The 25,445-nt window shown below is 49.5% G+C and overlaps 1 protein-coding gene across 1 annotated transcript in view; it reads right to left on the bottom strand.

Annotated features, from left to right (window-relative positions):
- Positions 1 to 25,445, bottom strand: part of disc1 (DISC1 scaffold protein) — a 115,903-nt gene that overhangs the window by 5,532 nt on the left and 84,926 nt on the right. Inside the window, exon 14 of the mRNA XM_045213535.1 lies at positions 17,802 to 17,967. Coding sequence (XP_045069470.1) covers positions 17,802 to 17,967 — 166 coding nt within the window. The remainder of the gene's footprint in view (positions 1 to 17,801; positions 17,968 to 25,445) is intronic.

The following is a 25,445-nucleotide window of genomic DNA, read 5'->3' as shown; positions in this document are numbered from 1 at the left end:
ACAGATATCCTGTCTACCCAACGGAGCCTGGGACAGACAAAGACACACACACACACACACACACACACACACACACACAGACACACACAAACACACACACACACACAGACACACAGACACACAGACACACAGACACAGACACACAGATACAGATAATAATAATCATTATGAAAACATACTTCGTCTCGCTCTGTGTTTTCATAATTTTCCGTCAATTCGCAAGTGGCTGAATCTCACTGGAGAAATCATCAGAGCGAGGGAAACAGCGCCCCTCTGTCTCAGTATGTGTGGCCCATGTATCTGATGCTGTCTGGACCGAAAGAGTATGACATGTTGCCTCTGTAGCATTTGATTGATTGATGCCAGCAAGCATTTGGCCTCCCTTGCAAATTTTTTTAATAATATAATTAGCCAATCAGCGTTGAGCTGAGCTCAACTGTGGGTTGTCTTGGTGCAGCAAAACGTTCCCCAAGGGAGGCCATTTTGGATTTGGCTTCACACCAATCAAATCACTTCCTAAGCAAAACGGCATCATTGTCAGACAAACGTGTCTGTTTCTGGTCTGCTTGTGTTGATGTCCTGCAGTAGCTAGCTTGCTAAATCGGCCCTTTCCTAAGCCACGGATGGAGATGGGGATTTGGACTTGTGGTTTTGACTTAATTCTCTGTACAGGCCAATGACTATGACGGCGATTCTAATCTAACCATGAATTAATATATTGTGCCACTGGCCTGAGACGATTGAAGTTCAATATGTAGCCTAGATGTAACCTAGTAGACTAGCTAACTAGCTAACTTAGCTGGTTCATTGTTGCTCATGTAGAGTGACAACCTCCCGAGTGGCGCAGTGGTCTAAGGCAGTGCTAGCTGTGCCACTAGAGATCCTGGTTCGAATCCAGGCTCTGCTGTAGCCGGCCGCAACCGGGAGACCAATGGGGCGGCGCACAATTGGCCCAGCGTCGTCCAGGGTAGGGGAGGGAATGGCCGGCAGGGAGGTAGCTCAGTTGGTAGAGCATGGCGTTTGCAACGCCAGGGTTGTGGGTTCGATTCCCATGGGGGGGCAGTATGAAAATAAAAAAGAATAATGTATGCACTAACTGTAAGTCGCTCTGGATAAGAGCGTCTGCTAAATGACGTAAATGTAATGTAAATGTAGACTAGCTAACTTAGCTGGTTCATTGTCCATGACAGGAAGTTAGGCTAGCAAGCATTTTTGCTAGGTAGCCTATGACAACAAAAAGTAAAAGCATACTGTATGACAGACAACTGTATGACAGAGACATAGACCGTTTTTCCAACATGAAAGAGAGGAGGACATTGGTGTTCAACTCAAGTAGGGTGAGTAAAAAAATTAATAAATATATATATATACAGTGGGGAAAACAAGTATTTAGTCAGCCACCAATTGTGCAAGTTCTCCCACTTAAAAAGATGAGAGAGGCCTGTAATTTTCATCATAGGTACACGTCAACTATGACAGACAAATTGAGAAAAGAAAATCCAGAAAATCACATTGTAGGATTTTTTATGAATTTATTTGCAAATTATGGTGGAAAATAAGTATTTGGTCACCTACAAACAAGCAAGATTTCTGGCTCTCACAGACCTGTAACTTCTTCTTTAAGAGGCTCCTCTGTCCTCCACTCGTTACCTGTATTAATGGCACCTGTTTGAACTTGTTATCAGTATAAAAGACACCTGTCCACAACCTCAAACAGTCACACTCCAAACTCCACTATGGCCAAGACCAAAGAGCTGTCAAAGGACACCAGAAACAAAATTGTAGACCTGCACCAGGCTGGGAAGACTGAATCTGCAATAGGTAAGCAGCTTGGTTTGAAGAAATCAACTGTGGGAGCAATTATTAGGAAATGGAAGACATACAAGACCACTGATAATCTCCCTCGATCTGGGGCTCCACGCAAGATCTCACCCCGTGGGGTCAAAATGATCACAAAAACGGTGAGCAAAAATCCCAGAACCACACGGGGGACCTAGTGAACGACCTGCAGAGAGCTGGGACCAAAGTAACAAAGCCTACCATCAGTAACACACTACGCCGCCAGGGACTCAAATCCTGCAGTGCCAGACGTGTCCCCCTGCTTAAGCCAGTACACGTTCAGGCCCGTCTGAAGTTTGCTAGAGTGCATTTGGATGATCCAGAAGAGGATTGGGAGAATGTCATATGGTCAGATGAAACCAAAATATAACTTTTTGGTAAAAACTCAAGTCGTCGTGTTTGGAGGACAAAGAATGCTGAGTTGTATCCAAAGAACACCATACCTACTGTGAAGCATGGGGGTGGAAACATCATGCTTTGGGGCTGTTTTTCTGCAAAGGGACCAGGACGACTGATCCGTGTAAAGGAAAGAATGAATGGGGCCATGTATCGTGAGATTTTGAGTGAAAACCTCCTTCCATCAGCAAGGGCATTGAAGATGAAACATGGCTGGGTCTTTCAGCATGACAATGATCCCAAACACCGCCCGGGCAACGAAGGAGTGGCTTCGTAAGAAGCATTTCAAGGTCCTGAAGTGGCCTAGCCAGTCTACAGATCTCAACCCCATAGAAAATCTTTGGAGGGAGTTGAAAGTCTGTGTTGCCCAGCGACAGCCCCAAAACATCACTGCTCTAGAGGAGATTTGCATGGAGGAATGGGCCAAAATACCAGCAAAAGTGTGTGAAAACCTTGTGAAGACTTACAGAAAACGTTTGACCTGTGTCATTGCCAACAAAGGGTATATAACAAAGTATTGAGAAACTTTTGTTTTTGACCAAATACTTATTTTCCACCATAATTTGCAAATAAATTCATTAAAAATCCTACAATGTGATTTTCTGGATTTTTTTTTCTCATTTTGTCTGTCATAGTTGATGTGTACCTATGATGAAAATTACAGGCCTCTCTCATCTTTTTAAGTGGGAGAACTTGCACAATTGGTGGCTGACTAAATACTTTTTTCCCCCACTGTATATATATACTTGCACGCGCAAGTTTAAAGTTTAAACCCAGTACCGGTTTAAAAAATGAATGGAAGTATGGAGGTAGTTTTGTGCCACCAAAAATAAAAGGGGTTAAATATGTGTCCAAAAAACGACAATATATCATGATCTTTCTTACATCTCCTAGATACAGGACAGACTCTCCAAAACCTGGTTCCTTATTATTTATTTCTGCCTGTCCTTTTTGCTATTTCTGAATGTGTTGTTCAATGTGTTCCTATGGGCTTTAGTAGTAAAGGACAAATTCGATATTTTATCAAATAATTTGTAAATATTATTTTTTATACATACAGGGGTCCTAACATTCTAAATCAAATATCTTAATGATCCATGGTTTGACCACCCTAAAACAATCCCATATGTTAGCTTAGTAGACCCCCAAGGCTTTTAGAGGGATATTATTAAGGCTATGTGAGAGGTTATAGACCTACAGTCAATGCCCAGATTTCAGTTTCCATTTAACCATCTGAACAGTAGGCTACAGTTCCCTTGACGTGCCACAGCCCTATCTGAAGTCCCAGTTCCCTTGACGTGCCACAGGCCTATCTTTTCCCTATCTGAAGTCCCTGTTCCCTTGACCTGCCACAGGCCTATCTGTTCCCTATCTGAAGTCCCAGTTCCCTTGACCTGCCACAGCCCTATCTGAAGTCCCAGTTCCCTTGACCTGCCACAGCCCTATCTGTTCCCTATCTGAAGTCCCAGTTCCCTTGACGTGCCACAGGCCTATCTGAAGTCCCAGTTCCCTTGACGTGCCACAGGCCTATCTGTTCCCTATCTGAAGTCCCAGTTCCCTTGACGTGCCACAGGCTATCTGTTCCCTATCTGAAGTCCCAGTTCCCTTGACGTGCCACAGGCCTATCTGTTCCCTATCTGAAGTCCCAGTTCCCTTGACGTGCCACAGGCCTATCTGTTCCCTATCTGAAGTCCCAGTTCCCTTGACGTGCCACAGGCCTATCTGTTCCCTATCTGAAGTCCCAGTTCCCTTGACGTGCCACAGGCCTATCTGAAGTCCCAGTTCCCTTGACGTGCCACAGGCCTATCTGTTCCCTATCTGAAGTCCCAGTTCCCTTGACGTGCCACAGGCCTATCTGTTCCCTATCTGAAGTCCCAGTTCCCTTGACCTGCCACAGCCCTATCTGTTCCCTATCTGAAGTCCCAGTTCCCTTGACGTGCCACAGCCCTATCTGTTCCCTATCTGAAGTCCCAGTTCCCTTGACGTGCCACAGGCCTATCTGTTCCCTATCTGAAGTCCCAGTTCCCTTGACGTGCCACAGGCCTATCTGTTCCCTATCTGAAGTCCCAGTTCCCTTGACGTGCCACAGGCCTATCTGTTCCCTATCTGAAGTCCCAGTTCCCTTGACGTGCCACAGGCCTATCTGTTCCCTATCTGAATTCCCAAGTCCCAGTTCCCTTGACCTGCCACAGCCCTATCTGTTCCCTATCTGAAGTCCCAGTTCCCTTGACGTGCCACAGGCCTATCTGAAGTCCCAGTTCCCTTGACGTGCCACAGGCCTATCTGTTCCCTATCTGAAGTCCCAGTTCCCTTGACGTGCCACAGCCCTATCTGAAGTCCCTGTTCCCTTGACGTGCCACAGCCCTATCTGTTCCCTATCTGAAGGTACTGCTACCATCCTCTTCTACCTCCTCCTTTGTCTTTATCTTCAACTCTCCATTTCACATCTTTTCTCTTATTGAATTAAACTTAACACCACAAAGACATTGTCCTTTTAGCCTCTGTGGATCGATGTTAACATTTGGTGATTGGTGATTGGCTATTTGGCTACATTCAGCCTTATGCACTAATGCCAGATAGCCTAAAATAATAAAAGAAAAACCTCAATGTAGTCTATAGATATACTGTATAGATATACTGTATAGATATACTGTAAGAATTATACATTTATGGATTTTTTAAGGTATTGTTTTCTCTTTATTCAACCCACCTGCCCTTCATGGTAACTCACACACCCTCTGGTAACACACTCACACACCCTCTGGTAACTCACACACCCTCTGGTAACTCACACACCCTCTGGTAACTCACACCCTCTAACTCACTACCTCGACACACCACACACCTGGTAACTCACACACCCTCTGGTAACTCAAACACACACCCTCTGGTAACACACTCACACACCCTCTGGTAACTCACACACCCTCTGGTAACTCACTCACCCTCTGGTAACACACTCACACACCCTCTGGTAACTCACACACCCTCTGGTAACTCAAACACACACCCTCTGGTAACACACTCACACACCCTCTGGTAACTCACACACCCTCTGGTAACTCACACACACACCCTCTGGTAACTCACACACACACCCTCTGGTAACTCACACACCCTCTGGTAACTCAAACACACACCCTCTGGTAACACACTCACACACCCTCTGGTAACTCACTCACACACCCTCTGGTAACTCACACACCCTCTGGTAACTCACACACCCTCTGGTAACTCACTCACACACCCTCTGGTAACTCACACACCCTCTGGTAACTCACACACCCTCTGGTAACTCACACACCCTCTGGTAACTCACACACCCTCTGGTAACTCACACACCCTCTGGTAACACACTCACACACCCTCTGGTAACTCACACACCCTCTGGTAACACACTCACACACCCTCTGGTAACTCACACACCCTCTGGTAACTCACACACCCTCTGGTAACTCACACACCCTCTGGTAACACACTCACACACCCTCTGGTAACTCACACACCCTCTGGTAACTCACACACCCTCTGGTAACTCACACACCCTCTGGTAACACACTCACACACCCTCTGGTAACTCACACACCCTCTGGTAACTCACACACCCTCTGGTAACTCACACACCCTCTGGTAACACACTCACACACCCTCTGGTAACACACTCACACACCCTCTGGTAACTCACACACCCTCTGGTAACTCACACACACACCCTCTGGTAACACACTCACACACCCTTTGGTAACTCACACACACACCCTCTGGTAACACACTCACACACCCTCTGGTAACTCACCCACACACCCTCTGGTAACTCAAACACACACCCTCTGGTAACTCACACACCCTCTGGTAACACACACACCCTCTGGTAACTCACACACCCTCTGGAAACTCACACACCCTCTGGTAACTCACACACCCTCTGGTAACTCACACACCCTCTGGTAACTCACACACCCTCTGGTAACTCACACACCCTCTGGTAACTCACACACCCTCTGGTAACTCACACACCCTCTGGTAACTCACACACCCTCTGGTAACTCACACACCCTCTGGTAACACACTCACACACCCTCTGGTAACTCACACACCCTCTGGTAACTCACACACACACCCTCTGGTAACACACTCACACACCCTTTGGTAACTCACACACACACCCTCTGGTAACACACTCACACACCCTCTGGTAACTCACCCACACACCCTCTGGTAACTCAAACACACACCCTCTGGTAACTCACACACCCTCTGGTAACTCACACACCCTCTGGTAACTCACACACCCTCTGGTAACTCACTCACACACCCTCTGGTAACACACTCACACACCCTCTGGTAACACACTCACACACCCTCTGGTAACTCACACACACACCCTCTGGTAACACACTCACACACCCTCTGGTAACACACCCACACACCCTCTGGTAACACACCCACCCACCCTCTGGTAACTCACACACCCTCTGGTAACTCACTCACACACCCTCTGGTAACTCACACACACACCCTCTGGTAACTCACACACCCTCTGGTAACTCACACACCCTCTGGTAACACACTCACACACCCTCTGGTAACTCTCACACACACACCTTCTGGTAACACACACACCCTCTGGTAACTCACACACCCTCTGGTAACTCTCACACACACTCCCTCTGGTAACACACACACCCTCTGGTAACACACTCACACACCCTCTGGTAACACACTCACACACCCTCTGGTAACACACCCACCCACCCTCTGGTAACTCACACACACACCCTCTGGTAACTCACACACACACCCTCTGGTAACTCACACACCCACCCTCTGGTAACTCACTCACACACCCTCTGGTAACTCACACACACACCCTCTGGTAACTCACACACCCTCTGGTAACTCACACACCCTCTGGTAACACACTCACACACCCTCTGGTAACTCTCACACACACACCCTCTGGTAACACACACACCCTCTGGTAACTCACACACCCTCTGGTAACAAACTCACACACCCTCTGGTAACACACTCACACCCTCTGGTAACACACACACCCTCTGGTAACACACACACCCTCTGGTAACACACCCACCCACCCTCTGGTAACTCACACACACACCCTCTGGTAACACACACACCCTCTGGTAACACACACACCCTCTGGTAACACACACACACACCTTCTGGTAACACACACACCCTCTGGTAACTCACACACCCTCTGGTAACTCTCACACACACACCCTCTGGTAACACACACACCCTCTGGTAACTCACACACACACCCTCTGGTAACACACTCACACACCCTCTGGTAACTCACACACCCTCTGGTAACACACTCACACACCCTCTGGTAACACACTCACACACCCTCTGGTAACACACCCACCCACCCTCTGGTAACTCACACACACACCCTCTGGTAACACACTCACACACCCTCTGGTAACTCACACACACACCCTCTGGTAACTCACTCACACACCCTCTGGTAACACACTCACACACCCTCTGGTAACTCACTCACACACCCTCTGGTAACTCACACACACACCCTCTGGTAACTCACTCACACACCCTCTGGTAACTCACTCACACACCCTCTGGTAACTCACACACCCTCTGGTAACTCACACACCCTCTGGTAACACACTCACACACCCTCTGGTAACTCACACACCCTCTGGTAACTCACACACCCTCTGGTAACTCACTCACACACCCTCTGGTAACTCACACACCCTCTGGTAACTCACACACCCTCTGGTAACACACTCACACACCCTCTGGTAACTCACCCACCCTCTGGTAACTCACACACACACCCTCTGGTAACACACTCACACACCCTCTGGTAACTCACACACACACCCTCTGGTAACTCACTCACACACCCTCTGGTAACTCACTCACACACCCTCTGGTAACTCACACACACCCTCTGGTAACTCACACACCCTCTGGTAACTCACACACCCTCTGGTAACTCACACACACACCCTCTGGTAACTCACACACCCTCTGGTAACTCACACACCCTCTGGTAACTCACACACCCTCTGGTAACTCACACACCCTCTGGTAACTCACACACACACCCTCTGGTAACACACTCACACACCCTCTGGTAACACACTCACACACCCTCTGGTAACTCACACACCCTCTGGTAACTCACACACCCTCTGGTAACTCACTCACACACCCCTTTGGTAACTCACTCACACACCCTCTGGTAACTCACACACACACCCTCTGGTAACTCACACACACACCCTCTGGTAACTCACACACACACCCTCTGGTAACTCACACACACACCCTCTGGTAACACACTCACACACCCTCTGGTAACACACCCACCCACCCTCTGGTAACTCACACACACACCCTCTGGTAACTCACCCACACACCCTCTGGTAACTCACACACACACCCTCTGGTAACACACTCACACACCCTCTGGTAACACACCCACCCACCCTCTGGTAACACACCCACACACCCTCTGGTAACACACTCACACACCCTCTGGTAACACACCCACCCACCCTCTGGTAACTCACACACACACCCTCTGGTAACACACTCACACACCCTCTGGTAACACACCCACACACCCTCTGGTAACACACTCACACACCCTCTGGTAACACACCCACCCACCCTCTGGTAACTCACACACACACCCTCTGGTAACTCACCCACACACCCTCTGGTAACTCACACACACACCCTCTGGTAACACACTCACACACCCTCTGGTAACTCACTCACACACCCTCTGGTAACTCACTCACACACCCTCTGGTAACTCACTCACACACCCTCTGGTAACTCACTCACACACCCTCTGGTAACACACTCACACACCCTCTGGTAACTCACACACCCTCTGGTAACACACACACCCTCTGGTAACACACTCACACACCCTCTGGTAACACACACACACACCCTCTGGTAACTCACACACCCTCTGGTAACTCACACACCCTCTGGTAACACACTCACACACCCTCTGGTAACACACTCACACACCCTCTGGTAACACACCCACCCACCCTCTGGTAACTCACACACACACCCTCTGGTAACTCACCCACACACCCTCTGGTAACTCACACACACACCCTCTGGTAACACACTCACACACCCTCTGGTAACTCACTCACACACCCTCTGGTAACTCACACACACCTCTGGTAACTCACCCACACACCCTCTGGTAACTCACACACACACCCTCTGGTAACTCACCCACACACCCTCTGGTAACTCACACACACACCCTCTGGTAACACACTCACACACCCTCTGGTAACTCACTCACACACCCTCTGGTAACTCACTCACACACCCTCTGGTAACTCACACACCCTCTGGTAACTCACACACCCTCTGGTAACTCACACACCCTCTGGTAACTCACACACCCTCTGGTAACTCACACACCCTCTGGTAACTCACACACCCTCTGGTAACACACTCACACACCCTCTGGTAACTCACTCACACACCCTCTGGTAACTCACACACCCTCTGGTAACTCACACACCCTCTGGTAACTCACACACCCTCTGGTAACTCACACACCCTCTGGTAACACACACACCCTCTGGTAACTCACACACCCTCTGGTAACACACTCACACACCCTCTGGTAACTCACACACCCTCTGGTAACTCACTCACACACCCTCTGGTAACACACTCACACACCCTCTGGTAACACACTCACACACCCTCTGGTAACACACTCACACACCCTCTGGTAACACACCCACCCACCCTCTGGTAACTCACACACACACCCTCTGGTAACTCACACACCCTCTGGTAACTCACACACCCTCTGGTAACACACTCACACACCCTCTGGTAACTCACACACCCTCTGGTAACTCACACACCCTCTGGTAACTCACACACCCTCTGGTAACACACTCACACACCCTCTGGTAACACACTCACACACCCTCTGGTAACTCACACACCCTCTGGTAACTCACACACCCTCTGGTAACACACTCACACACCCTCTGGTAACTCACACACACACCCTCTGGTAACACACTCACACACCCTCTGGTAACTCACCCACACACCCTCTGGTAACTCAAACACACACCCTCTGGTAACTCACACACCCTCTGGTAACACACACACCCTCTGGTAACTCACCCACCCTCTGGTAACTCACACACCCTCTGGTAACTCACTCACACACCCTCTGGTAACTCACACACACACCCTCTGGTAACTCACACACCCTCTGGTAACTCACACACCCTCTGGTAACACACTCACACACCCTCTGGTAACTCCACACACACACCCTTCTGGTAACACACCACACCCTCTGGTAACTCACACACCCTCTGGTAACTCTCACACACACTCCCTCTGGTAACACACACACCCTCTGGTAACACACTCACACACCCTCTGGTAACACACTCACACACCCTCTGGTAACTCACCCACCCACCCTCTGGTAACTCACACACACACCCTCTGGTAACTCACACACACACCCTCTGGTAACTCACACACCCACCCTCTGGTAACTCACTCACACACCCTCTGGTAACTCACACACACACCCTCTGGTAACTCACACACCCTCTGGTAACTCACACACCCTCTGGTAACACACTCACACACCCTCTGGTAACTCTCACACACACACCCTCTGGTAACACACACACCTCTGGTAACTCACACACCCTCTGGTAACAAACTCACACACCCTCTGGTAACACACTCACACCCTCTGGTAACACACACACCCTCTGGTAACACACACACCCTCTGGTAACACACCCACCCACCCTCTGGTAACTCACACACACACCCTCTGGTAACACACACACCCTCTGGTAACACACACACCCTCTGGTAACACACACACACACCCTCTGGTAACACACACACCCTCTGGTAACTCACACACCCTCTGGTAACTCCCACACACACACCCTCTGGTAACTCACACACCCTCTGGTAACTCACACACACACCCTCTGGTAACACACTCACACACCCTCTGGTAACTCACACACCCTCTGGTAACACACTCACACACCCTCTGGTAACACACTCACCCACCCTCTGGTAACTCACACACACACCCTCTGGTAACTCACACACACACCCTCTGGTAACACACCCACCCACCCTCTGGTAACTCACACACACCCTCTGGTAACTCACTCACACACCCTCTGGTAACACACTCACACACCCTCTGGTAACTCACTCACACACCCTCTGGTAACTCACACACACACCCTCTGGTAACTCACCCACACACCCTCTGGTAACTCACTCACACACCCTCTGGTAACTCACACACCCTCTGGTAACTCACACACCCTCTGGTAACACACTCACACACCCTCTGGTAACTCACACACCCTCTGGTAACTCACACACCCTCTGGTAACTCACTCACACACCCTCTGGTAACTCACACACCCTCTGGTAACTCACACACCCTCTGGTAACACACTCACACACCCTCTGGTAACTCACCCACCCTCTGGTAACTCACACACACACCCTCTGGTAACACACTCACACACCCTCTGGTAACTCACACACACACCCTCTGGTAACTCACTCACACACCCTCTGGTAACTCACACACACACCCTCTGGTAACTCACACACACACCCTCTGGTAACTCACACACCCTCTGGTAACTCACACACCCTCTGGTAACTCACACACACACCCTCTGGTAACTCACACACCCTCTGGTAACTCACACACACTCTGGTAACTCACACACCCTCTGGTAACTCACACACCCTCTGGTAACTCACACACACACCCTCTGGTAACACACTCACACACCCTCTGGTAACACACTCACACACCCTCTGGTAACTCACACACCCTCTGGTAACTCACACACCCTCTGGTAACTCACTCACACACCCTTTGGTAACTCACTCACACACCCTCTGGTAACTCACACACACACCCTCTGGTAACTCACACACACACCCTCTGGTAACTCACACACACACCCTCTGGTAACTCACACACACACCCTCTGGTAACACACTCACACACCCTCTGGTAACACACCCACCCACCCTCTGGTAACTCACACACACACCCTCTGGTAACTCACCCACACACCCTCTGGTAACTCACACACACACCCTCTGGTAACACACTCACACACCCTCTGGTAACACACCCACCCACCCTCTGGTAACACACCCACACACCCTCTGGTAACACACTCACACACCCTCTGGTAACACACCCACCCACCCTCTGGTAACTCACACACACACCCTCTGGTAACACACTCACACACCCTCTGGTAACACACTCACACACCCTCTGGTAACACACTCACACACCCTCTGGTAACACACTCACACACCCTCTGGTAACTCACACACCCTCTGGTAACTCACACACCCTCTGGTAACTCACACACACACCCTCTGGTAACTCACACACCCTCTGGTAACTCACACACCCTCTGGTAACTCACACACACACCCTCTGGTAACTCACACACACACCCTCTGGTAACACACTCACACACCCTCTGGTAACTCACTCACACACCCTCTGGTAACTCACTCACACACCCTCTGGTAACTCACTCACACACCCTCTGGTAACTCACTCACACACCCTCTGGTAACACACTCACACACCCTCTGGTAACTCACACACCCTCTGGTAACACACACACCCTCTGGTAACACACTCACACACCCTCTGGTAACACACACACACACCCTCTGGTAACTCACACACCCTCTGGTAACTCACACACCCTCTGGTAACACACTCACACACCCTCTGGTAACACACTCACACACCCTCTGGTAACACACCCACCCACCCTCTGGTAACTCACACACACACCCTCTGGTAACTCACCCACACACCCTCTGGTAACTCACACACACACCCTCTGGTAACACACTCACACACCCTCTGGTAACTCACTCACACACCCTCTGGTAACTCACACACCCTCTGGTAACTCACCCACACACCCTCTGGTAACTCACACACACACCCTCTGGTAACTCACCCACACACCCTCTGGTAACTCACACACACACCCTCTGGTAACACACTCACACACCCTCTGGTAACTCACTCACACACCCTCTGGTAACTCACTCACACACCCTCTGGTAACTCACACACCCTCTGGTAACTCACACACCCTCTGGTAACTCACACACCCTCTGGTAACTCACACACCCTCTGGTAACTCACACACCCTCTGGTAACTCACACACCCTCTGGTAACTCACTCACACACCCTCTGGTAACTCACTCACACACCCTCTGGTAACTCACACACACCCTCTGGTAACTCACACACCCTCTGGTAACTCACACACCCTCTGGTAACTCACACACCCTCTGGTAACACACACACCCTCTGGTAACTCACACACACCCTCTGGTAACACACTCACACACCCTCTGGTAACTCACACACCCTCTGGTAACTCACTCACACACCCTCTGGTAACACACTCACACACCCTCTGGTAACTCACTCACACACCCTCTGGTAACACACTCACACACCCTCTGGTAACACACTCACACACCCTCTGGTAACTCACACACACCCTCTGGTAACTCACACACCCTCTGGTAACTCACACACACCTCTGGTAACTCACACCACACACCCTCTGGTAACTCACACACCCTCTGGTAACTCACTCACACACCCTCTGGTAACTCACACACACCCTCTGGTAACTCACACACACACCCTCTGGTAACTCACACACACCCTCTGGTAACACACTCACACACCCTCTGGTAACTCACTCACACACCCTCTGGTAACTCACACACACACCCTCTGGTAACACACCCACACACCCTCTGGTAACTCACACACACACCCTCTGGTAACTCACACACACCCTCTGGTAACTCACACACACCCTCTGGTAACTCACACACCTCTGTATCACACACCCTCTGGTAACTCACACACCCTCTGGTAACTCACACACACCCTCTGGTAACTCACCACACCCTCTGGTAACTCACACACACCCTCTGGTAACTCACACTCACACACCCTCTGGTAACACACTCACACACCCTCTGGTAACCACTCACACACCCTCTGGTAACACACTCACACACCCTCTGGTAACTCACACACACCCTCTGGTAACACACCCACCCACCCTCTGGTAACTCACTCACACACCCTCTGGTAACTCACACACACACCCTCTGGTAACACACTCACACACCCTCTGGTAACACACCCACACACCCTCTGGTAACTCACACACCCTCTGGTAACTCACTCACACACCCTCTGGTAACACACCACACACCCTCTGGTAACACACACCACACACCCTCTGGTAACACACTCACACACCCTCTGGTAACTCCACACACCCTCTGGTAACTCACTCACACACCCTCTGGTAACACACCCACACACCCTCTGGTAACTCACCACACCCTCTGGTAACTCACACACACCCTCTGGTAACTCACACACACACCCTCTGGTAACTCACACACACACCCTCTGGTAACTCACTCACACACCCTCTGGTAACTCACACACCCTCTGGTAACTCACACACCCTCTGGTAACTCACACACCCTCTGGTAACACACTCACACACCCTCTGGTAACACACTCACACACCCTCTGGTAACACACTCACACACCCTCTGGTAACTCACTCACACACCCTCTGGTAACTCACACACCCTCTGGTAACTCACACACACCCTCTGGTAACTCACACACACCCTCTGGTAACACACTCACACACCCTCTGGTAACTCACCCACACACCCTCTGGTAACTCACTCACACACCCTCTGGTAACTCACTCACACACCCTCTGGTAACCACTCACACACCCTCTGGTAACTCACCACACACCCTCTGGTAACTCACACACACACCCTCTGGTAACACACTCACACACCCTCTGGTAACTCACCCACACCCTCTGGTAACTCACACACACACCCTCTGGTAACACACTCACACACCCTCTGGTAACTCACACACCCTCTGGTAACTCACCACACACACCCTCTGGTAACTCACACACACACCCTCTGGTAACTCACTCACACACCCTCTGGTAACACACTCACACACCCTCTGGTAACTCACTCACACACCCTTTGGTAACTCACTCACACACCCTCTGGTAACACACTCACACACCCTCTGGTAACTCACTCACACACCCTTTGGTAACTCACTCACACACCCTCTGGTAACTCACACACCCTCTGGTAACACACTCACACACCCTCTGGTAACTCACACACACCCTCTGGTAACACACTCACACACCCTCTGGTAACTCACTCACACACCCTCTGGTAACTCACACACACACCCTCTGGTAACTCACTCACACACCCTCTGGTAACTCACACACCCTCTGGTAACACACTCACACACCCTCTGGTAACACACTCACACACCCTCTGGTAACTCACTCACACACCCTCTGGTAACTCACACACCCTCTGGTAACTCACACACACACCCTCTGGTAACTCACACACCCTCTGGTAACTCACTCACACACCCTCTGGTAACTCACACACACACCCTCTGGTAACACACTCACACACCCTCTGGTAACACACTCACACACCCTCTGGTAACTCACTCACACACCCTCTGGTAACTCACACACCCTCTGCACCACACACCCTCTGGTAACACACACACACCCTCTGGTAACACACTCACACACCCTCTGGTAACTCACTCACACACCCTCTGGTAACTCACACACCCTCTGGTAACACACTCACACACCCTCTGGTAACACACTCACACACCCTCTGGTAACTCACACACCCTCTGGTAACTCACACACCCTCTGGTAACTCACTCACACACCCTCTGGTAACTCACACACACCTCTGGTAACTCACACACCCTCTGGTAACTCACACACCCTCTGGTAACTCACACACCCTCTGGTAACTCACCACACACCCTCTGGTAACTCACACACACCCTCTGGTAACACACTCACACACCCTCTGGTAACTCACTCACACACCCTCTGGTAACTCACACACACCCTCTGGTAACTCACTCACACACCCTCTGGTAACTCACACACACCCTCTGGTAACTCACACACCCTCTGGTAACTCACACACCCTCTGGTAACTCACACACCCTCTGGTAACTCACACACACCCTCTGGTAACTCACCCACACACCCTCTGGTAACTCACACACCCTCTGGTAACTCACACACCCTCTGGTAACTCACACACACACCCTCTGGTAACTCACTCACACACCCTCTGGTAACTCACACACACACCCTCTGGTAACTCACACACACACCCTCTGGTAACTCACTCACACACCCTCTGGTAACTCACACACACCCTCTGGTAACTCACACACACACCCTCTGGTAACTCACACACCCTCTGGTAACTCACCACACACCCTCTGGTAACACACTCACACACCCTCTGGTAACTCACACACCCTCTGGTAACACACTCACACACCCTCTGGTAACTCACACACCCACCCTCTGGTAACTCACACCACACACCCTCTGGTAACTCACACACCCTCTGGTAACTCACACACCCCTCTGGTAACTCACACACCCTCTGGTAACTCACACACCCCTCTGGTAACTCACCACACACCCTCTGGTAACTCACCCACACCCTCTGGTAACTCACACACCCCTCTGGTAACACACCCACACACCCTCTGGTAACTCACTCACACACCCTCTGGTAACACACTCACACACCCTCTGGTAACTCACACACCCTCTGGTAACTCACACACACCTCTGGTAACTCACTCACACACCCTCTGGTAACTCACCACACACCCTCTGGTAACTCACACACACACCCTCTGGTAACTCACACACCCTCTGGTAACTCACACACCCTCTGGTAACTCACTCACACACCCTCTGGTAACACACTCACACACCCTCTGGTAACTCACACACCCTCTGGTAACTCACACACCCTCTGGTAACTCACTCACACACCCTCTGGTAACTCACACACACACCCTCTGGTAACTCACACACCCTCTGGTAACTCACACACCCTCTGGTAACTCACTCACACACCCTCTGGTAACTCACACACCCTCTGGTAACTCACACACCCTCTGGTAACTCACACACCCCTCTGGTAACTCACACACCTCTGGTAACTCACACACCCTCTGGTAACTCACACACCCTCTGGTAACTCACTCACACACCCTCTGGTAACACACTCACACACCCTCTGGTAACTCACACACCCTCTGGTAACTCACACACCCTCTGGTAACTCACTCACACACCCTCTGGTAACTCACTCACACACCCTCTGGTAACTCACACACACACCCTCTGGTAACTCACACACCCTCTGGTAACTCACACACCCTCTGGTAACTCACTCACACACCCTCTGGTAACTCACACACACACCCTCTGGTAACTCACACACCCTCTGGTAACTCACACACCCTCTGGTAACTCACACACACAGTGAAGTAAGAGGTAAAGGATATGAGTGAGTGCCTGGTCTCTGTTCTGTATGGCTGTCTGGAGGTCATCCTCCAGGATCAACAGCCTATCACTGATCTCCTCACACTGGTCTGTCAACTCCATAGTCAGGTCTGCTGTTAGCGCTGTTGCTTCACTGTCCTCCTCCTGAGAGAGAAAGAGAGAGAGGGAGAGAGAGAGAGAGAGAGGGAGAGGGGGAGAGGGGGTAGAGAGAGAGAGAGAGAGAGAGAGGGGGGTAGAGAGAGAGAGAGAGAGAGAGAGAGAGAGAGGGGGTAGAGAGAGGGAGAGAGAGAGAGGGGGTAGAGAGAGGGAGAGAGAGAGAGGGGGTAGAGAGAGAGAGAGAGAGAGAGAGAGAGAGAGAGAGTACAGGCTCAGTGAGCACAGCCTTGCCATAGAGAAGGGTAGACACAGGAAAACCTGGCTCCCTGTAGAGGAAAGGCTGTGCAACCACTGCACCACAGAATAACCCAAGACAGAGCTGCATTTCCTGACAAAATGTAAAAAATATAAAACAATTAGAGAGTGTCATTTCCCCAAATTTGAAACCGTTATTCAAGGCTTCAAAGACACCTCTGATGAGAATAGGCTACCCGTCCTGTTGGGGGAGGACACAGAGAGCTGTGGGTTGGCAGAGCACTACATTACTGCCTGCCATAAGATGAGGGACAGTGTCTGACAGACCAACCAACCTGCACATGTCCTCTATGCCAATGTTATTGTTCAATGTATGGTTATTTTGACCCTTGATTATTGTTGTTACTGTTGTCCCGTTGATAATACTGATAATTATTATTTTAATTATGTTAATAGTGTAAATCTCTAAAGTAAGCTTTGGCAATATGTACATTGTTATGTCATGCCAATAAAGTAAACTGAATTTAATTGAATTCAATTGAGAGAGAACAGGTGAGAGAGAGAGAAAGATTTGTGACCTGTTGCCACCCTCCACTGGAGGTCCCCTGACCTCTTTGGTACTGGGAGTTTGTAGAGCCCCCTCCATCTAAAACCCACCATACTCTCCGCCCCACATACCCCCTGATGTGCCTTCACTCCTGCTAGGCTCCTAATTTTTACATTTTAGTCATTTAGCAGACGCTCTTATCCAGAGCGACTTACAGTTAGTGAATACATATATTATTTTTTGTAAAAAAAAACAATTCTTCATACTGGTCCCCCGTGGGAATCGAACCCAGCCTATCAACTGAGCTACATCCCTGCCGGCCATTCCCTCCCCTACCCTGGACAACGCTAGGCCAATTGTGCGCCGCCCATGAGTCTCCCGGTCGCGGCTGGCTGCGACAGAGCCTGGATTCGAACCAGGATCTCTAGTGGCACAGCTAGCACTGCGATGCAGTGCCTTAGACCACTGCGCCACTCAGGAGAACTAATGTTCCATACCTTAATGCAGAGGTTGTAGAGGGCTTTACCTCCCACCCCCTCAAACTCCCCCAGGCTCTGCAGTCACCTGCATCAAACATAGGTGGCCCCTCCCCCTTTGGCCGCTCAAACACCCCCTTTACCGGCTCAGACAGTGCCTCCTGGACTTCCCCCAGGAATCTCTCCAGCAGCCTAAGAGATGTTAGTCCTGTTTGTTTTGCTAGGACTTCTGGGGTTTTTCCATCCATCCTCTCCCAGCAGTCGCAGGTCACCCAGCCTTAGTAATCCCACTGCCATCAGTCGCCTCTTCAGGGTGGCCGACTGAACCGATCTCATAAGGATGGCTGGGTTGTGGAAGATAGGCTCCTCCCACACCCACAGCCCAGGCTCCACACCCCGTTCTCATGCTTTTTATTTTTATTTTTTTAGTCATTCAGCAGACGCTCTTATCCAGAGCGACTTACAGTTAGTGAGTGCATACATTTTTCATACTGCCCCCCCCGTGGGAATCGAACCCACAACCCTGGCGTTGCAAGCACCATGCTCTACCAACCACTTTGAAGATGCAAAATAATTTTTGAACTATTCACCCCTCCCCCAATGTCAATACTTTGTAGAGCCACCTTTTGCAGCAATTACAGCTGCAAGTCTCTTAGTGTATGTCTCTATAAGCTTGGCACATCTAGCCACTGGGATTTTTGCCCATCCTTCAAGGCAAAACTGCTCCAGCTCCTTCAAGTTGGATGGGTTCCGCTGGTGTACAGCAATTTTTAAGTCATACCACAGATTCTCAATTGGATTGAGGTCTGGGCTTTGACTAGGCCATTCCAAGACATTTCAATGTTTCCCCTTAAACCACTCGAGTGTTGCTTTAGCAGTATGCTTAGGGTCATTGTCCTGCTGGAAGGTGAACCTCCGTCCCAGTCTCAAATCTCTGGAAGACTGAAACAGGTTTCCCTCAAGAATTTCCCTGTATTTAGCACCATCCATCATTCCTTCAATTCTGACCAGTTTCCCAGTCTCTGCTGATGAAAAACATCCCACAGCATGATGCTGCCACCACCATGCTTCACTGTGGGGATGGTGTTCTCGGGGTGATGAGAGGTGTTGGGTTTGAGCATAGCGTTTTCCTTGATGGCCAAAAAGCTCAATTTTAGTCTCATCAGACTCACCTTAGCTGACGAAGCTCCCTCGTACACCTTCAGACTAGACTCTAGTGCCTGCATGTCCATCCCTGACCATCACAGAGACCTCATCTACAGTTGAAGTCGGAAGTTTACATACACCTTAACCAAATACATTGCAACTCAGTTTTTCACAATTCCTGACATTTAATCCTAGTAAAAATTCCCCGTCTTAGGTCAGTTAGGATCACCACTATATTTTAAGAATGTAAAATGTCAGAATAATAGTAGAGAGAATGATTTATTTCAGCTTTTATTTCTTTAATCACATTCCCAGTGGGTCAGAAGTTTACATACACTCAATTAGTATTTGGTAGCATTGCCTTTAAACTTGGGTCAAACGTTTCGGATAGCCTTCCACAAGCTTCCCACAATAAGTTGGGTGAATTTTGGCCCATTCCTCCTGACAGAGCTGGTGTAACTGAGTCAGGTTTGTAGGCCTCCTTGCTCGTACACGCTTTTTCAGTTCTGCCCACAAATTTTCTATAGGATTGAGGTCAGGGCTTTGTTATGGCCACTCCAACACCTTGACTTTGTTGTCCTTAAGCCATTTTGCCACAACTTTGGAAGTATGCTTGGGGTCATTGTCCCACTGGAATTGTGATACAGTGAATTATAAGTGAAATAATCTGTCTGTAAACAATTGTTGGAAAAATTACTTGTGTCATGCACAAAGTAGATGTGCTAACCGACTTGTCAAAACTATAGTTTGTTAACAAGACATTTGTGGAGTGGTTGAAAAACGAGTTTTAATGACTCCAACCTAAGTGTATGTAAACTTCCGACTTCAACTGTACATATGCCGACACTGCTATGCCTGTCAACACACCCATGCCTGTCCAGCACACTCCCTGCAGTCTCCTGCGTAGCCCAAAAAAAGCTCAATGTATATAACTGCCCCTATAGAGGGCATCCTTGTCTAATTTCCCCCTCCCACCATGACCATACATGACGCCCATCTTCAGCATACAGAAACACTTTCCCTTCCCCAAACACAGATAGTCTATCAAAAGCCTTGATCTAAAGAGACCAGTCCAAAGTTCACATTAGAAACTCTTGACAAGCCCAACGTGTCCCTGATTAAGAACAGGTTGTCCATGATTAAGCGTCCCGGTACACAATATGTCTGGTCCTTGTGTACTATAGAGTCCAGATGGGACTTCAGTCTGTTAGCAAGGACCTTGGCAAATATCTTGTAGTCCGCACAGAGCAATGCCACACACAGGCCTCCAGTTCTTAAGTTCACACAAGACCCTTTTCTTTTGTAGGAGAGTCAGAGCCGCCCGACGACAGCTCATCGGCAACTCTCCTACCCCGAGGCACGCAACACGCAAAAGAAGTCCAGTCCAATTAACTCAGTATAAAACTCCACAGTCCGCTAACGCATCTCCCGACCACAGAAGTCACCCGCCCATCCGACAGCCGTAGACAATACATACCCTTGGCTTCACTGCTCTGTCTTTCCAAACCAAAGAAGAAGGAACTGGGAGCATCCATCGCCTTGAGCATGGAGAACCTAGCTCTTACAAGTGCTCCCTTTGCTTTAACCTGGAAAAAACTGCCCAGGTCCCTATGTATTTCATCTAATTTAGCCTGGAGGCCTACATTGCCTTGCCCCACCAGCTCTACCTCCATCTCACTAATACTACGCTCGAGTTCCCCCAATACTCTCCTAGCCTCTGAGGATGAGGGAGCTCTATACTGTTGACAGAAAAGCCAAATTTGGACTTTTCCCACATCCCACCATTGACTCAGAGACTCATACTCCTCTCTTCGCTGCCCCCACCTGTCCCAAAAAGTCTGGAAACCTGAGCAAAAAGTGGCATCTTGTAATAGCTTTACATTAAACTTCGAGCCATGGTTATGTGGTGATCTGAAAAACCTACCGGGAGAATGGTAGTGTTGGGCTGCACTCACCTTAGCCCCAAAGACCTTCACCCATGTATGCTGTCTTGTGTTGGGATGTCTAGTTCTCCAAACATCCACTAGGTCAAACTGATTCATGATGTCCCTTAACATCCCCCACTGAGCCTGAATGAGGCTCCTCACCATTTCTGTCTTTCGTCAAATCCATCGTACAGTTCCAGTCCCTCCGACCACCAGCGTCTCCTCAGGCGCTACCTGTGAGAGTTCCTGTCTAAGACACCCAAACAGAAGCTCCCTCTCTCTCCCTGTGTTAGGCGCATACACATTTATAAGGACAAAACCCCTGTTATTAATTTCTGCTTTTACTACAAGCAGTCTAACCGTACACACCTCCTTTGAGGGGCAAACATTTGTTCCATGGCTCAGCACACTTGCGCCTTTCCACCAGAGCCCCTAATCGACTTCATTCATCACATCACTATGCGTCTCCTGCAGAAACAACACCTGCATTTCTTTTTTTGTTACATATTCACCCAACAGACTCCTCTTTCCCGCATCTCTGGCGACATTTATATTAAGCGAGCCTACCTAAAGAGTATCCATAAGAAGTGAGAGAAAAGCCAGCAAAGAAAGAGACAAAAAGCAAAGCTCAAAAAGCCCCAGTGCCAGAAAAAAATGATTAATCTAAACAGCGTCTGAAGGTAGACACTTATGCACGGTTATGACCCACTTCCTCAACCTAAAATGTTTCCTGGGTGAGAGGACACCATGCCCCTCATTTTTCATAGCGTGTTGTACTGATCATACACACGGATCGCAAAAAAAAGCTTCAAAATTACCTTCTTTTTCCCATTAGTCTCATTCAAGAACTTTCACAGTTCATTCACCGTGTACTTTGACCCCTCTGCCTGACTGGCTGTCAGCTCTTGACCCATTGAGGAGGAGTCTGAAAATAAATACTCCTCATCATCCTCTTCCTCAGACTCACCTTCCTCCTCATCTCCATCTCCCATCCTGACCACCTGCCATTCCTCTCAAGGCAAATGTTCCTTGGTGCCTTTGACCACACCAGCCTCTCCCCTCCCACCTCCTTTCTTCACCCCCTTTTTCTTCTTCCGCATGACACCCAGCCTCATCTACACCACCATCTATAACATGAGTAGTCTCCCGAGTGGCACAGTGGTCTAAGGCACTGCATCACAGTGCTAGCTGTGCCACTAGAGATCCTGGTTCGAATCCAGGCTCTATCGTAGCCGGCCGTGACCAGGAGACCCATGGGGTGGTGCGCAATTGGCCCAGCATCGTCCAGGGGAGGGGAGGGAATGGCCGGCAGGGATGTAGCTCAGTTGATAGAGCAACACCAGGGTTGTGGGTTCGATTCCCACAGGGGGTATGAAAAAATTATAATGTATGCACTCACTAACTGTAAGTCACTCTGGATAAGAGCATCGGATAAATGACTAACATGTAGACCCAGGCTCATCTACACCACCATCTATAGCATTAGACCCAGCCTCATCTACACCACCATCTATAGCATGACTAGACCCAGCCTCATCTACACCACCATCTATAGCATTAGACCCAGCCTCATCTACACCACCATATATAACATGACTAGACCCAGCCTCATCTACACCACCATCTATAGCATTAGACCCAGGCTCATCTACACCACCATCTATAGCATGACTAGACCCAGCCTCATCTACACCACCATCTATAGCATTAGACCCAGGCTCATCTACACCACCATCTATAGCATTAGACCCAGCCTCATCTACACCACCATCTATAGCATGACTAGACCCAGCCTCATCTATAGCATTAGACCCAGGCTCATCTACACCACCATCTATAGCATTAGACCCAGGCTCATCTACACCACCATCTATAGCATTAGACACAGGCTCATCTACACCACCATCTATAGCATGACTAGACCCAGCCTCATCTACACCACCATCTATAACATGACTAGACCCAGCCTCATCTACACCACCATCTATAGCATTAGACCCAGGCTCATCTACACCACCATCTATAGCATGACTAGACCCAGCCTCATCTACACCACCATCTATAGCATTAGACCAAGCCTCATCTACACCACCATCTATAGCATGACTAGACCCAGCCTCATCTACACCACCATCTATAGCATTAGACCCAGCCTCATCTACACCACCATCTATAGCATGACTAGACCCAGCCTCATCTACACCACCATCTATAGCATTAGACCCAGCCTCATCTACACCACCATCTATAGCATGACTAGACCCAGCCTCATCTACACCACCATCTATAGCATTAGACCCAGGCTCATCTACACCACCATCTATAGCATGACTAGACCCAGCCTCATCTACACCACCATCTATAACATGACTAGACCCAGCCTCATCTACACCACCATCTATAGCATGACTAGACCCAGCCTCATCTACACCACCATCTATAGCATGACTAGACCCAGCCTCATCTACACCACCATCTATAGCATTAGACCCAGCCTCATCTACACCACCATCTATAGCATGACTAGACCCAGCCTCATCTACACCACCATCTATAGCATGACTAGACCCAGCCTCATCTACACCACCATCTATAGCATTAGACCAAGCCTCATCTATACCACCATCTATAGCATGACTAGACCCAGCCTCATCTACACCACCATCTATAACCTGACTAGACCCAGCCTCATCTACACCACCATCTATAGCATGACTAGACCCAGCCTCATCTACACCACCATCTATAGCATTAGACCCAGCCTCATCTACACCACCATCTATAGCATGACTAGACCCAGCCTCATCTACACCACCATCTATAGCATGACTAGACCCAGCCTCATCTACACCACCATCTATAGCATTAGACCCAGCCTCATCTACACCACCATCTATAGCATGACTAGACCCAGCCTCATCTACACCACCATCTATAGCATGACTAGACCCAGCCTCATCTACACCACCATCTATAGCATGACTAGACCCAGCCTCATCTACACCACCATCTATAGCATTAGACCCAGCCTCATCTACACCACCATATATAGCATGACTAGACCCAGCCTCATCTACACCACCATCTATAGCATGACTAGACCCAGCCTCATCTACACCACCATCTATAGCATGACTAGACCCAGCCTCATCTACACCGCCATCTATAGCATTAGAC

Source organism: Coregonus clupeaformis, unplaced genomic scaffold, assembly GCF_020615455.1.
Source record: "Coregonus clupeaformis isolate EN_2021a unplaced genomic scaffold, ASM2061545v1 scaf0122, whole genome shotgun sequence".
Classification (NCBI taxonomy): Eukaryota; Metazoa; Chordata; class Actinopteri; order Salmoniformes; family Salmonidae; genus Coregonus; species Coregonus clupeaformis.
This window is presented reverse-complemented; position numbering and strand designations above follow the sequence as displayed.